Here is a 17,541-nt window from a genome sequence, read left to right on the forward strand (position 1 = left end):
AGGGAAAGGAAAAAAAAAACCTGAAACCACACAATACACCCACATACACACCACCCTTGCAGAGGACTGAGGAAAATACACCCAATCGAGCTGCTTTTAAGTGAAGAATTGATATTGACTCCCTAAAAGAAAATTAATAACGACTGAAACTACTAAATCCAGTCACCACAACTACCGACTTCCAGTTCAGAGCTGGTGCACTGGCAGGAACATGACATACTCCATCCCATGGGGTACTGGTAAGAGTGCTACATAACCATTTTTCATCATTTCCCAACAATGGACCATAATAATTCTAGGACAAAATCAAAATTATCATCACAGCATTTCAGACTATCAAAAAAATAGGGAAGCATTTACAAATATCAACAGCTAGGCACAGGAACAGCACTGTAATTAAAATATCCTTGACCTAACTCAAATTTCTACAGATACCACGTACAGTGCAATTTCAGCAGCACAAGTCTGAAACAAGACAAGTCTGGCATTATGGAGCCAAAAAGAGACACCGATCTTTCATTTATGCTTGATTACTTAATGCAATCTGGATGATGATACTGTATGAGCACAAGCAAACTCAGTAAAGCAGTAAGTGAACCAGAAACTGTCCCACAGAGCACTGATTCATTCACAGTCAGGGAGCACATTAAAGATGAAAAAAAGGAGCAAAACATTTCCCTGATACGGATAGTGAAAAAAAACTTTGTAGCTGAGGTCATGCTCAAATATATACTCTTTCTTGAGAGGCAGCAGGGGGAGAGAGCACAGCAGAAAGAGAGAAGCTAAAATAAACCCAGGGATTTGCATAAAATTCCCCATGCAAGCATTCACTCACTTTAACATAGGGTGGTGCAAAAGATGACAAACTCCACTTTAGATTTTCATTCCCTTCATTCTCCATTTCCAGGTAACTCTCTAAAAGAGAAATATCAGACTAGTATATACTAAATGTCTTTGTTCAAGTATCTCTGGTGTAAAGAGTTAAGCAGAAACTGTTTCTAGATGAACAGAAGTTTAATGGAAACAGTTTTCATTATAACAAATCTCCAGAGTAGACTCAAACAAAGCACAGTAATAAACTTTATAAAAGCTTATACACAAGAAATTTAGACCTCACCAAAAAAACCCCAAAAGATATCCAACTCCTTCCCTTATTTGATCACTCAGAGACAAAACACTGAGAGTATTCCAGTCTGGGACCAAATAAAGTTGTATCAAAAGATCTGTTTTGTTACTCAGCATACATATAAATACATGTGTCTTGGCAAGAATTAATAGGACAAGATCATCTCAGTCTAGAATAGCACTTTAAAAAGTTTAGCTGCATATAAACATTATACAGGACATTTATAAACAATGGAGTAGTATATTACAATCCTATTTCATAATTTTAGCAACAAAAACCCAGATATAATTGATAAAATTAAGCCTTGAAAGTCGTCAAGTCTGATGGAGAAAAAAATTGATGTCAATGAATCATTAAAAAAACCCTCACTACCTAAAAAAGTAAGTACTACCAAAAAAAAACCAAACCAGTATCTAGGTAACAGAATGAGAGTTCCATAGAGTTACTTTGAGAATTTTAAGCATTACTGAAATTAAAAGTACAGACCAAGCATTTCAGACTGCACTACCAACACTGTCCTCCTCAATCACTATGTACCAAGACAAGGACAGCCAGCCTCATAGCTGATACTCCTACTGTCTTAAGGAAGAGTATTTATTTCCCTGTTAAACACAGATTTATCTCATATCCTATGGGCATAAGCACAGATGAGAATGGATCTACTGCAAAGGTGCACTGAGCCAAAACAGTTTCAACTAGACACAGTAACCTTGTAACTCTCTTTTCCCAGGCACAGTGTAGTTGCATTCATCAAAGTGGCTTAAAAACCCAGCAACTGATTTGCCTGTATGCAAACCTGTCCGTGGAAAAAAAGATATACTGTATCAGTAGAACTCAAAGGAAAAAAAAGAGGAAAAGAAAAGAATAGCCTTTCAAACCAAAGGCAGAAGTGGGGAACTGGTCAGTCACACTTATCCGACTAAGAGAACAAAACCAAAGTCAAGGCACTAAAGTTCCCAAACATGCAATACAGTAAACAAAGCCTCTGAACACAAGATACTACGGATTCTATATTTAATAAATAAGCCCTCTTACCTGAGCTTTGACCAAGCCTTGTTTTAGGAAAAACAATGTTACTGTTCTTTATCTCCATTTTTGTTAGAGGGAGCCTGGGGAGAGACTTTGCCACATCAACAGTAGGATTTTCAGACTGTGGAGGAATTACATCACATCTTCTGCATGGAAAATCTGCTCCAGACACACTCTGTGCGACAGTCTCTTGAATAAGCACTTTAATAAACTTTCGCACGATTTGGAGAAAAGCAAAGTTTTAAACAGTGAATATTGATATATTAATAAGTCAAACTATTTAGCTCTATTTCTTTGAGCTGCAAGAGCTTATGTTCAGCTTTACAACAGAGGAAAGCTCTCATATATTAAATCCCCAGGTCTACTCCAACCTCAAAAGTTTGAAGATTCTAGGACAAGTTTAATTTAGGAGAAAAGGAATATTCATTCAAAATTTGCTAGATAGGTATTTTAATTTAACAGGAATAGTCATTTCAGCTAGTTTAACTGACAATTCCTACAACATTCTCTGTTGCAGATACTGGAAACAGAACTGCCTCATTCAGAAGGAGCTTTGTGTTCACTTTTGCTACATAATTAGAAATTTCAAAAGTTTCAGTTAATGCTAGTAAAATCTTAGCATACTTTTTGCTGATTTGGAGGTAGCAAATAAATGACAAAAGCATTATAAACTACCAGATTTCCTATCATTGATGGGTTTTGCTACATTCTCTACACTTGTCCTAGTAGATTTCTTAAATCCTTTTCTCATGTTGTAGAACATAACATGGTTAACTATGTGCACAATCATCACTTCCTTCTCAACAACTTCCCTGTTTGGGTTTTTTGAAGGCAGTTTCCAATTCTGTATCATACCTCACACTTCCTTCCATGCAGAAGGAAAGTAGATACAGTTTTACCGTTTCAGTGTCTATTTCTCTCTCCATGCATTGTTACAAATAACCCAAAACACACACTGTCTGTAAAAGTTTTTTTAAAAGTCTCTTTGGGAGAGATTACCAAGGAGCCCTTTGCTATTACACTGACAAGAGAAAAACTGTTGGCTTCATAAATTTTATTTCTATGCTTCACCTTAATCAGGGAAAAATCTTGGATTAAAATCCATGGGGAGCCAAAACCTGTTCTAGACATTCTTTGTCACAGACCTGTCATCCAGAAGGTCAAGTTTACCTTAAGGGAGCTCAAAAGGAGCTATGATGACTTGTCCAATAACCTCTTCTAACTTCTTTTATTTTAAAATATGATGCAGATATGATACAGACTACTTTTGTGCGTGCACATCTACTTATATGTATGTAGCATTTTAGAAAATTATGCATAAGGCAGTGGTGAGTACAATTTTGTTGGCAATTCAGTTTAAGTGTTCACATCGTAGTATTTCTTCAGAGATGAATGAACTAAAAATCTCACTTTACAAAATGGCATCTCAACTACTTTTTTTAAGAGAACTTTAAAAATTAAGAAGAATAATGGAAGTTGACAAAGCTGCTGACTCAAATCTAAAAGGTTTTAGCAACTTTATTAGAACTGACAAAGTAAAATAAAAAGTTGCAATCTCAAATCTCAAGTAAACCACGTACCTTTAGCCCGTTATCACAACGGATATAGATCAGGCCACTCCAGGGAATTAATGTAGGTCTTGTGGCAAGTGCTGGATTAGGACTCACCAGAATTAGTGTACTGCCCCTAATAAAAAAAAGAAACAAATTCAACTAGAACGATTCTCATATTAGAATAAATATCTACCACAATTGTCACTAGCCCCCCCAAAAAAGGATGCACTTTTAAGATAGCATGTAAGTGAAGATACGCTACAGATAGTTAAATTTAAGGTATTCAGATATTCAATATGTTAAGCTTTAATAGCCATGATCCCAGGGCCTTCTTTCACCATCACTGAGAAATCAGACCACCTCTTTTCGTGGCCTAACTCAGTTCAAGAATTCTGTGGGCTCCAGCCATCACAGTGCAGAGCATAAAATATTCTGGCTGGCTCCTGTCCTGACAGGATGACTGCCCTTGGCACTGCAGGAAGATGGTCATGAAAAAGAGAAAACTGGGCAAGTGTAGCTCGCTGTGCTTAAGTTAGCTGTTCCCACAGGTCTGCTTCCTACTTGCAGACCTCTGTTCCTGATCCAAACTATTTACCTGGACCCAAAATGTGAGGATTCTGCCCACTCTTTTCCAGTGAACACATTTTAAAATTCTACACTGCAAGAAAATTCCTTGCAGAAGGCCTTCAATACTCTCTTTTCAAGAAATCATCCAGCCAATCCTGAATTTAGGGTATGAGACACTCAGTATGTCTTTACTTTCACAGCTACTGGAAAGTCATTCATAGTTACTGCTTTTTGAGACTATTTTTCTTAACCCTTCCATGAAACTCTATTTTGTTCTCACTAGTGATGAAAGTTTCCCAGCAATTTACATTTACATGAATATGAAATTAAGTGTTTAAATGTTATCGACAACGCGGGACTGAAGAGAAAGGATATTTGGGCAAACATCCTCAAGGTTAAAGCAACTACTGAAATACAATCCTGAAAGCAAAACCTATTTTTTGGTGGGAGACTTTTTTTTTGGTAAGATGAAAATAGTTTAATAACAGGGTCTTAGAGCTATTCTGAACTGAACCTTTAAAAAAACCCAGAAATTTAGAAGGGAGAGGTGGGCAGACCTTTCAAGCATAAATTGCGAAAGTCTTTGCTGCCATGGGTGAAAAGTCTCATATATACACACAGTGATATTATGACTGCTGTTCCAAAAAAATGCCAATTAAGGCACAGGCAAGCTGACACTGGCTTGTCATTATTTTCATACCTACAGATACTGAGAAGACAAAGGTTGAATAGCAAAATCCAGTTTTCTCAAAATAAAAAAAAACACAATCAAGTTGTGAGGAGTATCAGCACATTTGCTAAAGAAAAAACTAAGTCCCCAGAAGAAGCCTTCTATAAGAACTGTTATCTTGAGGGTTGTTTGTTGGTTATGGGAAGGGAGGAACTGTTCTTTGTTTTTAAATACACAGCTAAATTTTAAACAAAACACTACTGCAAAAGGAGATTTTTAAAGCTTCAGCTTCACTGGCCATCCAGCTCCTTGAAAAATATGCAATAATAATAGTACTTCCAGGCACAGAAAATTCCTGGCATCCAGATAATTATGTAGGTGACAGAAGAACATTCCCATTATACAGAACAGATAAGGTCCTAAAAAAAGCTAGATTTGCATGTTAATTGACAAAAAGTCTATACCCTGGAAGTGGAACTAAAATAGTTTCAGGGTACAGTCTAAGCAAATTCCTAAAAAACAGCTAAAATTCATAAATTAGTTACACACTTAAACTAACTAAACTCCGCCAAGACCTCACCACACTTTCTCACATAAAGGAACTTATGGAAAGAAACTTACTCTGGTTCAACAGCTCCATGTTGTGGGGTTATAGTAAGGCAGTGAGCTGGCCATGAAAGTTCAAAGGTCAACATTCTATTGGAATTGTTGACAATTTGTACATGTCTAGTGTCTGCTGTTCCACCTGTAACAGAAAAAAAAAGCTAACATGTAAAAAAATTCACAAAAATGCCCAAGATACAGAGATGCACCAATGAAAAAGTATTTTCTGCCCTAATTTTACCTTCACAATACTTTAAAATCTTCATAGGTATGCAGTGTATACTGTATGTATACACACAGCACATCATCTCTGACAATTTATCCAAGAACTGTGTTCAAATCAAGTCTGCATGAAGATTACTGGCCAAGCCACACTTACAAACATATTATGCAGTACACTTATCTTAATGCTAAAGTGGCTATTTCATTAACTTCAAAAAATACTTACCAATAGAAGGAGATGCCAAAGTCAAATACTCAGGTGTAACAGCCCAAGTCTGCTGAGCATCTGATTTATTCTGAACCAGAACATTAGTTTTTGCAGATAATGAAGGACCCTGAGGTCCTTTAACAGGAAGAACATCCAAAGTTGCAGTGGTATGTCTGACAAAGTTCTCAAACCTGAAACAAAGACTGCATTAAGCAAAAGCAGTAGAAAAAAATCTCACGAGTAATTATAACAGCCTACTTTTAGTATTTACCAAAATTTTATTATTAAAGTAGTGTTTTTTACATGGACTCTCAATTTAATTCAATTCTCCATTAAGTAAAAGACAATTCAGCAGCTGTATCAGGACACAGCTTTTTCACAGAATGTTTGGAAGTGGGAGGTACCATTTAGAATGGAAGAAACTAAAATGAACAATTATCTTCAGAAGACAGTAATATAAAATAACTTGAATAAAACATATACAGAGGAAATAAGTACTGCAGAGAGAAATAAGGCAATGCATGTCGTTTCACAGCATGCTGTGCAACACATGCTGGAAGCCAGGAGTGACCTCTGGAGATCACCCAGTCCAACACCCCCAAGGAAGGTCAGCTCCAGCAGGTTATTAAGGACATTGACCAGCCAGGTTTTTAATTTCTTCATGGATGAAAACTTCACAGCCACTCTGGGCAACCTGTTCCAGTGTCTAACCAACCTCACCAGAAAAAACCATAATTAAATACATATAATTACTAATCACAGTTACAGTACCTGTCCAATTCCAAACAGTGTCCAGGAGGCTGCTGAAAGCCATCCTGATCACAAGTGGAATATCCAACCACAGAAAGGATAACCCTTTGCATATTTGCATAGAAAAGATGAATATCATTTGTCCCTCGTAGAACATCACACACTAAACATGAGAGTAATAGAGAATTCTAGTAAGAAAAATTCTATAATACTCAGAAATCACACCACAGAGATTTAGGACATAGACCTAGTCAATAATCCATCAGCTAAGAAATCCTAGATCATTCCAAAACTACTTCCTGCAAGTTTAGTTATCAGGCATAGCTCAACACTAACATCAAATATAATATATAAATCTAAATACACACCAATTCTAAACCAATTCTAAGTTATAATAAATGTTATATATTAAAAATAAATATAAAAATATTATAATAGATTTTCCACCTTTATACAAATGCTATATACTAATTTGATTCTATGCCAAATTAGTTAGGTTTTACTTTTTTCCTCTAACACTGGCTTAACAACTTCAAAGGATACTCCAGAACCCAAGTATCTAATGTTCACTAGGATTTCACTCTAACTAAAATGAATGATAAAAAAAAATCTTTATTTCTCCAAGTAAAGAAAATATACAATTCATAGGGAAAGAATCAGACCACATTTATTCAGGTGCAGTAGCCTTAGAACAGTGAGTAATTCCTATGTGAATATAACTATTTCAAGAACAGGATTTGGCAGTAAATTTGTTCATTACACTATGGGATTGAACAGTGGGGGGGGGGGGGGGGAGGGTGCTTTAAGGACCCCTTTAAAATATATTGTATTCTTATTAATGAATTCCTTACTAGCAAGCAGAAGAAAAAGTTATTAAATTTAGGAAGGAAAATAAATTTATATTTTGGTGTCATCCAAGTTGTCTGCCTCTCACTTTTCAAATATATCTGTGTACAACAAACTGAATCTTTCTCAATAGGTAATAAGGCAAATACTTTCCAAATAAACTCAGCATTTTTAATGCTATAGTATTTACAGACTGGGGTTTCATGTTGCTAGGAGAAAAAAAACAGAAAATCATTTAAATAAATACGTACTGAATGAAAAAAGGCAAATTCTGTTGTGATGGGTTAACCCTAGCTGGATGACAGGTGCCCACCAAAGCCATTCTATGACACCCTTCCTCAGCAGGACTGAGGAAAGAAAATACAACAAAGCTTTGCCCAATACAACTGTCCAAATTCAGAATTTTTCTTCTACATTTATAAAAAAATAGTGAAAAAGTAACTAGGATTCCAGCCAAAAGCACATTTGCCCCACAAAAACAAGTATTAGATTTTTCTTTTAAAAAGTCATAGTCTTACCTTCTGTCACAAGTTGCTCCCCTTGAAATTCTTCATCAAATACAGTGTGTCTCAACAAGTTGTTTTCTGGGATTATGCGTTTTTCTACCCCGGGTTTATACATCACAGCTCTATTAAAGAGGCAACATTAAATTGAACACAGTACTAGAAACAACTAATTGAAAAGATTGATAAGACTCATAAGTTTCCAGCATAATTTTCACTTCATCTTTTCTTGACTACACCAAGCTCAAATCTGGAAGCATTTATTTAAAACTGAAGTCTTTTCACAGTCTTAAAATGGTTAAAGAAATACCTGCTCTATTGCTGCAGAGTAAAAGGAAACACTGAAATAATGGTTACCATATGTTTGTCTTTCCATACTTGTTCTCTGCTGTCAGTCACACCTACCTAGATTTCTGATAAGTACATCAGGCATCTGAGTGATGTTTCAATCACCACAGGAAGCAGGAGAATGCTATTTTGGTTACAAGTGAAAGCCTTTTGAGAGGAAAAATTGACTAGTCAATGTCAGAGCAGCAGCAGGTGCCAGCCAACAGCAGGAACACAGAGCCAAGGAGCATGACTGCCAACAGAATAGAAAAGACTGGGAGGCACAGGCATACAAATAGTCCTGGGTAAAATGGGAAGCTACAGGTCAGCAAGAGGAAATCTGGCACACAGAAAAGGTCAGAGCCATGGAGGAGGAAAGAATACTTCAGCACTACTAACTCTCAGGTCTAAGCTACTTACCAGGCTGCTGACTATAAATAATTTTGGAGTAAGGAACTTGAGGCACAAGTTGGCAGATGAGGCAGAGTACTCATTTCACAGTCCTGCCCCTAAGTCTCAAATCATGTTCTCATTCTAATACACAATTACAGAATGGGGTTGGACTGGCTTAGAGAACTCAGTCACTGCAAGAAATACACATCTCTTTCAAGTTATCAAGGGGTTTTCAGAGAACCTCCCACCAAGAAACAATCAGCTAGACCACTATTTTCAAGAACCATATGCCAGCCTGCTGGCTAATAAAATCAACAAGTCATTTCGCTCACATCATCCAGAATCTGAATTTTAAAAATTTCCAATAATACCTATGTAGTTGTATTGAGCTTCCAGATGGGTTTTCTGTTGATCTGTAGACCAAAACTGTTCCCTAAGTTTTGAAGTCAGCCCTTTAAGGAGGATTCCATGATAGTGAGCATTGCCTCACACAAAACAATTCATACAAAAATCAGGAACAAGCACCTTCTAAGATATCTAAAAGAAGCCAGTTGGGAACTCAGCTATTCCATGAGCTTTTCATTCAAAGTCATGCAGTCAAATTCAGCTGTGTTTAATACTTCTTTTGGATAAGAATATACACAATGACTTTCACACATTGTCAGGCAATGACATTTAAAAGCAATGATGAAATAATGCTGTTTTGAAGTTTTGCACTGAATTATGATCATCAGCACCTTAGAGCTCTACCTAGTCTTAATATTCTGCATTACGCTGTACCCCATAGACAGCACAAGTGTCACTTATGTCAATGCAAGCAGAGTATGTCATTTCTGTGTGTTTGAGTTATACAAACTGAAATGCAGAATAACATGGCTGCTATTTAAGATCAGCAAGGTATTTTCAGTAAGTTTCCTTAGTGTGCCATAAGCATATGTGGATTTTATTTTTCCCATATACACATCTACTCAAAGCCATTCTTTGTCAACAGAATTCAGCAAATCAAGACATGAACCTTGTTCAAAACTTAACGCTCCTGGATTTCAGTACTATTCTTTTCATGAGCCTTTTCTTTAAAAATTAAAGTTACATACTCATTAGAAAGAGAGATACCAACACAGAACACAGATCTCTTTCGACATAAAAAAGAAAACATTTCCTCAAAACCCAACACACTTGAATTTAAGAAAGTTAAAATAGAATAAAATCCTTAACTAGGATTGTAGGTACAGTATGTAAGCAAAGCCATAAATGAACAAACCCCCATCAACAACTTACAGATGCAAGACTTAATAGATTTCTACCTATCATCACCGTCTTTTAGTTTGTTCTTGCTGGTTTTGGAAGTGTGTTAAACCATACCTGTGGCACCACATACCTCTAGTTTTGACTTCTTGTTAAACATCAGTCTGTTACAATAGCAAAGCACATCTTACCTGCGATACTGCTGCCTCGAAACTTCATCTCCCCAAAAGAACCATACTGTCGATACCAACATGCTTGTATTGAAGTGCTTTTCCATCGGATTCCATGTTACAGTAATCACCTGTAAATAAATAAATAGACAACACACTGAGGAAAAAGAAATCTTACTGTTTGTATTAATGTTTGGACTATGAGTCAACAGATTACTGCAATACAAGTGAAACAGGACATAAAAATTAGGTGAGATTTTAATAAGGAACTAGTCAGACATTTTCTTTGATGACATGTAATTTAAATTCATAAAAATTGCTCAGAATAAAGCACTGTACTTACTTCATGTGTTCCTTCTCTTAGTACAAACTTGTCTGGAGACACCGTCATAACCTGAGGATCCATCACTGTTTTTGTCTGCAGGTTTGCCAAGCACAGCACTTTAACATAGGCAGCCCGGGAACCTGTGTTTCTCACGTGGAAGGAAGCTTTCTGTGATCTTGCAGACAATGATCTTTCCAGTGTAAGCATGCAGCTATCTGACAACTTTTTAACATTTTCTAAAATTATATTGCTTGTTCCTCCATATCCAGATAATGGTATCTGTGAGAGAAAAAAAAACCCACCACCAAAAAACCAGTACTTCAAATGAAAAAAGATTCTTAATAAATAAAATTTATGCGTAACTATGGCAAACTATATAAAGACTTACAGAAAAACAAATGAAAATGTTAAAAATGTGAACTGAAAACCCCTTGCAAGAAATAGAAAAGTCTAAATTTATTCAATCATTTTCAAGTCCTACTTCCAAGTTTGTTTAAGACCTACCTATAGAACAAGACAAGTTCAGATTTTTTAACACTTCTACAGTTAAAACCTTAGGCTATTTTTAATATAGTACATAAAATATTTCGTCCTTCACAAAGGAAAAAATTGCATGCAAAATTGATACTAATGTTCAAAGCATAAAATTTAGTGCCCGTATGATTTTAACAAGTGTAAAGATACCCATAGTATATATCTTGAATTTTCAGGTTTTTTACAGAAACAGCTATTCAGTGCTAGATTTTTAATAATTATGAAAAAAGTACATTTAAAATTATTAGAAGCTATGTTGGGACTCTTACAGTAAACTTAATTCCTGGCTTTGATCGTATCCCCAGCTGTTTGATTTCCAGCTTTGCAAAGCAGCAAGTTACTCGAGTAGGTGTAAACATCAGGTAGATGTTAGTATCTTCTTTGGGGCGGATTTTGAGTTCCCAATTACTGGCTAAGCGTCCTTCTGACCCAAATATACTTTGCAGCTATAAAAACAAAGACATCAGAACTGAGTGACTATAATAGGAAAAAAATACAGCAGTAAAACTTACTACACTTGGAAGGAGGAATTAACTTCTTCAAATTCCACATTAACTCCGTTGACAGTGGCATATTTAAAGTTGCAATGCTTAATATGCAATGAAAAAGACAGAGTCCAAGATAGTTTATATTCCCACTATGAACATTCCAAGCCTCTCAGTTTATACAGGTTTTTGTCCTCAGTTCCCAACCCGTCAAGGCTGAATTTTACTACCACTACGTTAATTCCATCTCAGTGTAAGACTTTAGATTAAAAAATCTGAACATTTGAGGGGAAAAAGGGGATATAAGTCAATGCAGGTTACATAACAAAAAGACCCATAAGCCATGGTAATTCCTAAAGGCTGATTCTAGTTTTTCTATGCTCCTCTAGATTCCCTCCTGCAAGAAGGGTGACTGATGGATCACTCCACCAAGTACTGACTCTGTTGTGATACAGCAGCTTAGAGACCTGTAAACTGAGCTCCAGTTTGCTGCAGCATTTTTATTTCAGCTGCGCCCGAGGTTGCCAGTGAAGCTGAAGCTCTGCTACCACATTCACCTTGGCAGTCTTAAAAGAAATACAACCTGCTAACACTTCAGGGCAGAAACATTTTCATTATAAACATAGTCTGGTAACTGTCATAAACACTAAAGAAAAATTTTAATGACAGCCACCTGAAAGGAGTCTTGATCCTGGCCTCTTATCAACAATCTTAAATGCTGGGTCACAGATGGAGAGTCATTTCTTAGAGTTAACTTCTTCTCTCTGAAAAATATGTTTGGTTAGATTTTACAGCAAATATAAATTAACTGCACATATTTATTCATGGAAACAATGGAACTGGACAGTCATTTTTGAAGTAATTTAATGGAAAAAAAATCACCTCTTGGAACAATAGAATATGTTAGACAAAGTTATTTCTATATTGTCAGACTTATACACCCTACACTGTCATACACCACAACACACGAATGCTCATATAGCAAAACAATTCCCATATAAAAAAAAACAAAAAAACCTGTATCTGTCTTTTTTGAAGTTCAAATACTGTACTTAACAGCCTGAACTTTGAAAGCAACCAGCAACTGTATCAATACAGCCTGAACTTTGAAAGTAACCAGCAACTGTCCCACTTAAGGACACAGTTATGATGAGAATATCCAGAGACACTTAGTTATGCGGAAACAAAGTCTTGAGAGTAGTCTGGCCCAGATTCACTGGAACAGTAGTAAAGAACTAAGTTCAGGATAACCTTTCCTTTTCATGTACTTCTCAATGTAATAACAACATCGAAAGTTATGGTCACTTGACAGAATCAAGTTGACCAAAAAATAAGTTTCTTTTCTCTGTGATACATCCCAGCATTGACCAGGCTTCTGGTACTCAGAGGTTTCCTCAGCAGAGGTAGGAAACATCTCCAGCAAGAGCAAGCGCCTTTGTCATTTTAAACATTGACATTTTAAACATTTAAACATTTGTCAAAAAACATTGACAGATGAATTTGACAAGCCCTAAAACTGCTAAAACATAGGAGAATAGATCATGCAGTTAGAATCAAAGAAGAGGACAGAGAGAGCAAAGCATCTCCCTATCAACACTGGCAGACACTCTTTTGTACTTTGTCGAAACCATAATTAGAGAAGTAATTTCAGCTTCCTAAAAACAAGGGTTCATCAAAACTGTTTTACAGGAGGAACAGCAAATAAAAAGATAGCAGCATACAGGAAAGAAGCAGTAATTCCCAAAAACCAAATAACCAGAACTACTGTAAGAATCACACTACCTTAACAAACCAGGAAAACAGAAATACAGCTATCAGAAACAGTTCTTGGCTACAAACATGGACTGCTTTTAAACCACTGGGAACATCATTAGATTCCTCAAAAAGTTTAGTATCAACTAACAGTGGATTAGTCCCTCAAGTAATAATTACTAGAAGTTCAGAGATCTGCAAAACTTGCAGACTTTACATATAAAAGAAACAAAGAATATCCTAACAATTATGAACAGTTTCATTAAAGCATAGAATATTGAGCCTATAAACATGAAACTAAAAAAGCGCAGACAAGAAGTCTGAAGGATAAAGCAATTCATAATTACGGACAAAATAGATTCTCCATCACTCTAAGTTTTAACACTGAAACACATTCAAATCAATTGAGGGATATTCAACAGGTTATGCTATTCAGATGGTCAAATTACATTACACAGACTGGATTCTGTTAGTTGTAATGGATGAGATGAAGCATAATTTATATCTCTAGCAAGAGATAGGTATCAAAAGAACCAACAGAATTTTTCTATCAGTTTAGCTGAAAAATACTTTCCTCCTCATTTCTACTTACACAACATGCTAAACTTACAGAACCAGATATTCCAATGATATTCTAATGAGTCCTTGAGAATACACAAAGCTCAACCAAGATCAGTTTGTTTCCAAAACTTTCTTGCACAAGAAAAAAAATTGTAATATACTGCTTCTTTCACTTGAGGCATAGAACAAATCACTGTGAATTATCAATGTCAACAGGAAATTTTACTTCAAATAAGTGCAATATAAAATACTTGACTTGATATTCTATATGAACAACTGTCCAACTTATACTTACACTGATGATCCAAGTGCTACTGCTCCCCAGGCAATGAACTGCTTGTTGGAAAGGATGGGTGGAATGTCTGAGAGCCCAGCAGCTGTAGCCACAGGTCTGTTTTTCCCATATTCCACCTCACCTTTTATCATTACTTCATACTGAGGCCCAGATGGCAGCACAAGGATTTTCAAAGTACTTTAAAAATAAATAAAGAAATTTAAATCCCACAACAGAACAAGATTAGCTGATGAAATCAAAACATAACTGAAAAACTTAGGTGTTTTTAAAACTACCTTCTTAAGGGGAAAATACAAATACTTCTTTTTATTTTATGACAAAGACCAGCTTTAGGCATAGCAAAATTTAATCCTTTGGGCTGTAAATACACATGCCACATGTACCTTACACAGTCTTCTGAAGTATTTCATCTGGAAATGATTCAGATAAATATTTCAGAGACTACAGCTCAGCAAATTATTTTTTGTTCCTACTAATATCTAATTATTTTGACAGACTAATTTTAGAAAGAAGCAAAGTCTGGCTGTAGATTAAAGAGATGCCTTTTGAATGCCTTTAGAAACTTCATTGAATTTTTACAAGTATGAGGTACTCAGGAGCATCAAGGAAGGAAATCTAGCTTTTAAGTTATAGGCTGAAGCATTTGCTATAGCACAGACACACTTCAAGTCAGGAACAAAACTCAAGAACCACCATTCTAGCTGTCAGTGAATCCCTATGAGGCTTGCAGACAAAGCCCTGAATCCCATCAGCAGGGAACACGGACCCTCGTTACTGCCTCAGTTAGTTTATTAGTCTTTTGGCAGCACTTTGACATAGACTACAAAGTTTCCAATCCTCCTGAGTACCTCAAGCTTGTAAAAATTCAATCTATCCAATAGGATCATACTGTCACTAGCACAGAACTTCTCACTGTTTAATTTAAATGCACTGGAGAGGCCTGGTTAAGCTAGATACTGAAGTTGAACATATTTTGAAGATACTCCTTTGTCCATTCTTGCTCTATCACAGCAGAAACTGGAAAACATGTAACAAGAGAGGAAAGGCTGCTCTGAAGAAATGAGTCAGACCCCTGCCATTGCCAAAACCTCTCACATGACATCTTAATGATCACTTGAACCAATCAAGTTTATTTTGCAGAATGAAGTTCAACAGGTGCTAATAAGCAAAACTATGAATGCTTCTCCCATCTGAAAAAGGAACATGTGCATTAGTGTTGTACAGAACAAACTTTTATCTGATTACAGCAGACAAAAGAATACTTATGATCCCGATCTGTTCTTGAGTTTTTTCACATGTACAACAGAAATAACATTTCCCTTGCCTCAGCAGAGAGAGAAAGAGGGAAGCAACTGAAGGAGCTGCTGACGGTAGGTATTTTGAAGCTTTGATGTACTTCAGAAATAACTACCATATAAAGGGCTTCAGGGACTTACACCATTTGTTTACACTAAATAAGTCTTAGAATATTTCTTGATGGGAAATATTACCTATTCCTTCAGCTATACACACCTGAAGAGGCAGATAATCTATAGAAAAGGTGAACTTTAACAAAAATCCTTTTGTACTGGATGAGAACTCTCATGAAAACAACTGAAGACAAAGTCTATCATACGGGTAAAACTTTCAATTTGTTCATTACTTCAAGGTCAAAAGTAGTTCAGTTTAACATATGCAGCACAAAATCAGTTATATTACCTTTCTGTAGTTGTTACGCTTTTTGGAAAAAACTGGACAGTCACTACTTGTTCTTCTCCCGGAAAAAGGAAAAGGCCCTCAGGTTCAACAGCAAAGCAGCTGTCCTGTTCTGATGTCTGAAAGTAGGCAAGGGCAAAAGGGAGGCTTAGTTATCTATTTTAAGGGATTAAACATTTCTACAACATGTAATACAATTTGGTTGTGCACCTGTTGTACATGCAGTGCAGACAATTTGAATACACCTGGAGTCTTCAAAATTTTATCAACTAGCACCCAGTATCATCACTTAATGTGGCATTTGTGATAGGAGTCACATATCCTATTTCCATGGCCTCTGGTAGTAGAAATTATGGGCTAACAAACCTCTTTTTATAAAATGGAACCAACTGCTCCTTCTGTTGACTTTGAAATGCTAGTTGCAAATGTGTTTAGTTATCTTTCAGTTTGGAACCATATTTTCCACGGATTTGTAAAAAGGTCAAGTAAGGATATTGCATATCTGAAAAGAACTCAGGTTGTATTTGAGTTGGCAAGATGTACACTGAAAACTAATGCAGTTTTGTTAGAAAATATAGATGTTTCCCAATGCTAATATTCATCTTTGCCCTAAGCAGTCTTTACCAGCTAACTAACACCTGCTGTGCAGCACAGGCTTCACTACTTCTACATATAACAAATATTTTTGTTAAAATTTAGTAAAAATCATAAAGGTATGTTTGCTAAAACAAATATAACTGAAGTTGAGCAAAAGAACACCCATATACTTTTCCCAAAAGTGTAAGCCAATCACTACCATCTTTCATTCCCTTTACATAAACTTGTAAAGCTTTTGTCAAACCACAGAGCTGAGCTAAAATCCCGAGGCTCAGCTCTAGCTTCAATACAATATAAACAGCACAAAAACCATGATTTCAAGAGGGAAAAACCAACCTACCTCAACTTTCAAATATACACAAATGTTTCCAGCGTTTTTCAATGACAGCTGCTGCTTGACTGTTGAACCCACACTAGCAGACAGATGTATTTTCTGTAAAAATTAGGTAAGTGTGTATGCATGTATATATATATACACATTATAAAATCAAACATTACAAAAGTAGAAGGCTAGGAGAGGCAAACTATTCTTGAAACATACTTTGTAAATATACACAAACCTGTAAGTCCTTCGGAACATGTATCCTTGCTGTTCCAGCTCTTGCTCGGAGAGAAATACTTTTAATGACAGTGCTAGGTCCTGGACTATCCACTTCCACGTCCACTCTCGCCAAGAACTCATCTGCTGGACCCAAGGAATCTAGGAACAATTTCACGAGTAACAAAAACAAGCAAGTCATCCAGCAGCAAAGGCCATTCCTATGGATGCATGTCTCACTTCAGCCACTCTTCAATCTTAGCATATTCATGTGGAGATAATAAACAGAAGCTCACTCATTACTCCTGCAACACCTTTTTCCTCTTTTAAATAAAGTCTCACAGGACCTTATTTACGATTTTTACCTTTCCATCAAATGTGACTGAAATTGTCGCTAATGCAAACAAAGAAAACCATTCTACCACACTAGCCAAACAAGGTGATATATGTACTATTTTCTATTCAGGAAGCCAGAACAATTCAGAGGTTTCTTCAAATTTATTATCTATTTTGCAACTAATGCAATGTTTTCTTAAGTGATGGTTTA

The 17,541-nt window shown here is 36.1% G+C and overlaps 1 protein-coding gene across 1 annotated transcript in view; it reads right to left on the reverse strand.

Moving 5' to 3' along the window:
• CEP192 (centrosomal protein 192) overlaps positions 1 to 17,541 on the reverse strand; it is a 70,981-nt gene that overhangs the window by 11,524 nt on the left and 41,916 nt on the right. The window contains exons 34-48 of the mRNA XM_069004980.1: positions 17,017 to 17,156; positions 16,797 to 16,889; positions 15,863 to 15,978; positions 14,165 to 14,341; positions 12,230 to 12,320; positions 11,341 to 11,517; positions 10,556 to 10,816; positions 10,234 to 10,343; positions 8,093 to 8,202; positions 6,750 to 6,891; positions 5,997 to 6,169; positions 5,567 to 5,690; positions 3,736 to 3,841; positions 2,162 to 2,366; positions 836 to 915 (exon numbers count right to left, since the gene is read on the reverse strand). Coding sequence (XP_068861081.1) covers positions 836 to 915; positions 2,162 to 2,366; positions 3,736 to 3,841; positions 5,567 to 5,690; positions 5,997 to 6,169; positions 6,750 to 6,891; positions 8,093 to 8,202; positions 10,234 to 10,343; positions 10,556 to 10,816; positions 11,341 to 11,517; positions 12,230 to 12,320; positions 14,165 to 14,341; positions 15,863 to 15,978; positions 16,797 to 16,889; positions 17,017 to 17,156 — 2,105 coding nt within the window. The remainder of the gene's footprint in view (positions 1 to 835; positions 916 to 2,161; positions 2,367 to 3,735; positions 3,842 to 5,566; positions 5,691 to 5,996; positions 6,170 to 6,749; positions 6,892 to 8,092; positions 8,203 to 10,233; positions 10,344 to 10,555; positions 10,817 to 11,340; positions 11,518 to 12,229; positions 12,321 to 14,164; positions 14,342 to 15,862; positions 15,979 to 16,796; positions 16,890 to 17,016; positions 17,157 to 17,541) is intronic.

The sequence above is a fragment of the Aphelocoma coerulescens genome, chromosome 2 (assembly GCF_041296385.1).
Source record: "Aphelocoma coerulescens isolate FSJ_1873_10779 chromosome 2, UR_Acoe_1.0, whole genome shotgun sequence".
Taxonomy (NCBI): domain Eukaryota; kingdom Metazoa; phylum Chordata; class Aves; order Passeriformes; family Corvidae; genus Aphelocoma; species Aphelocoma coerulescens.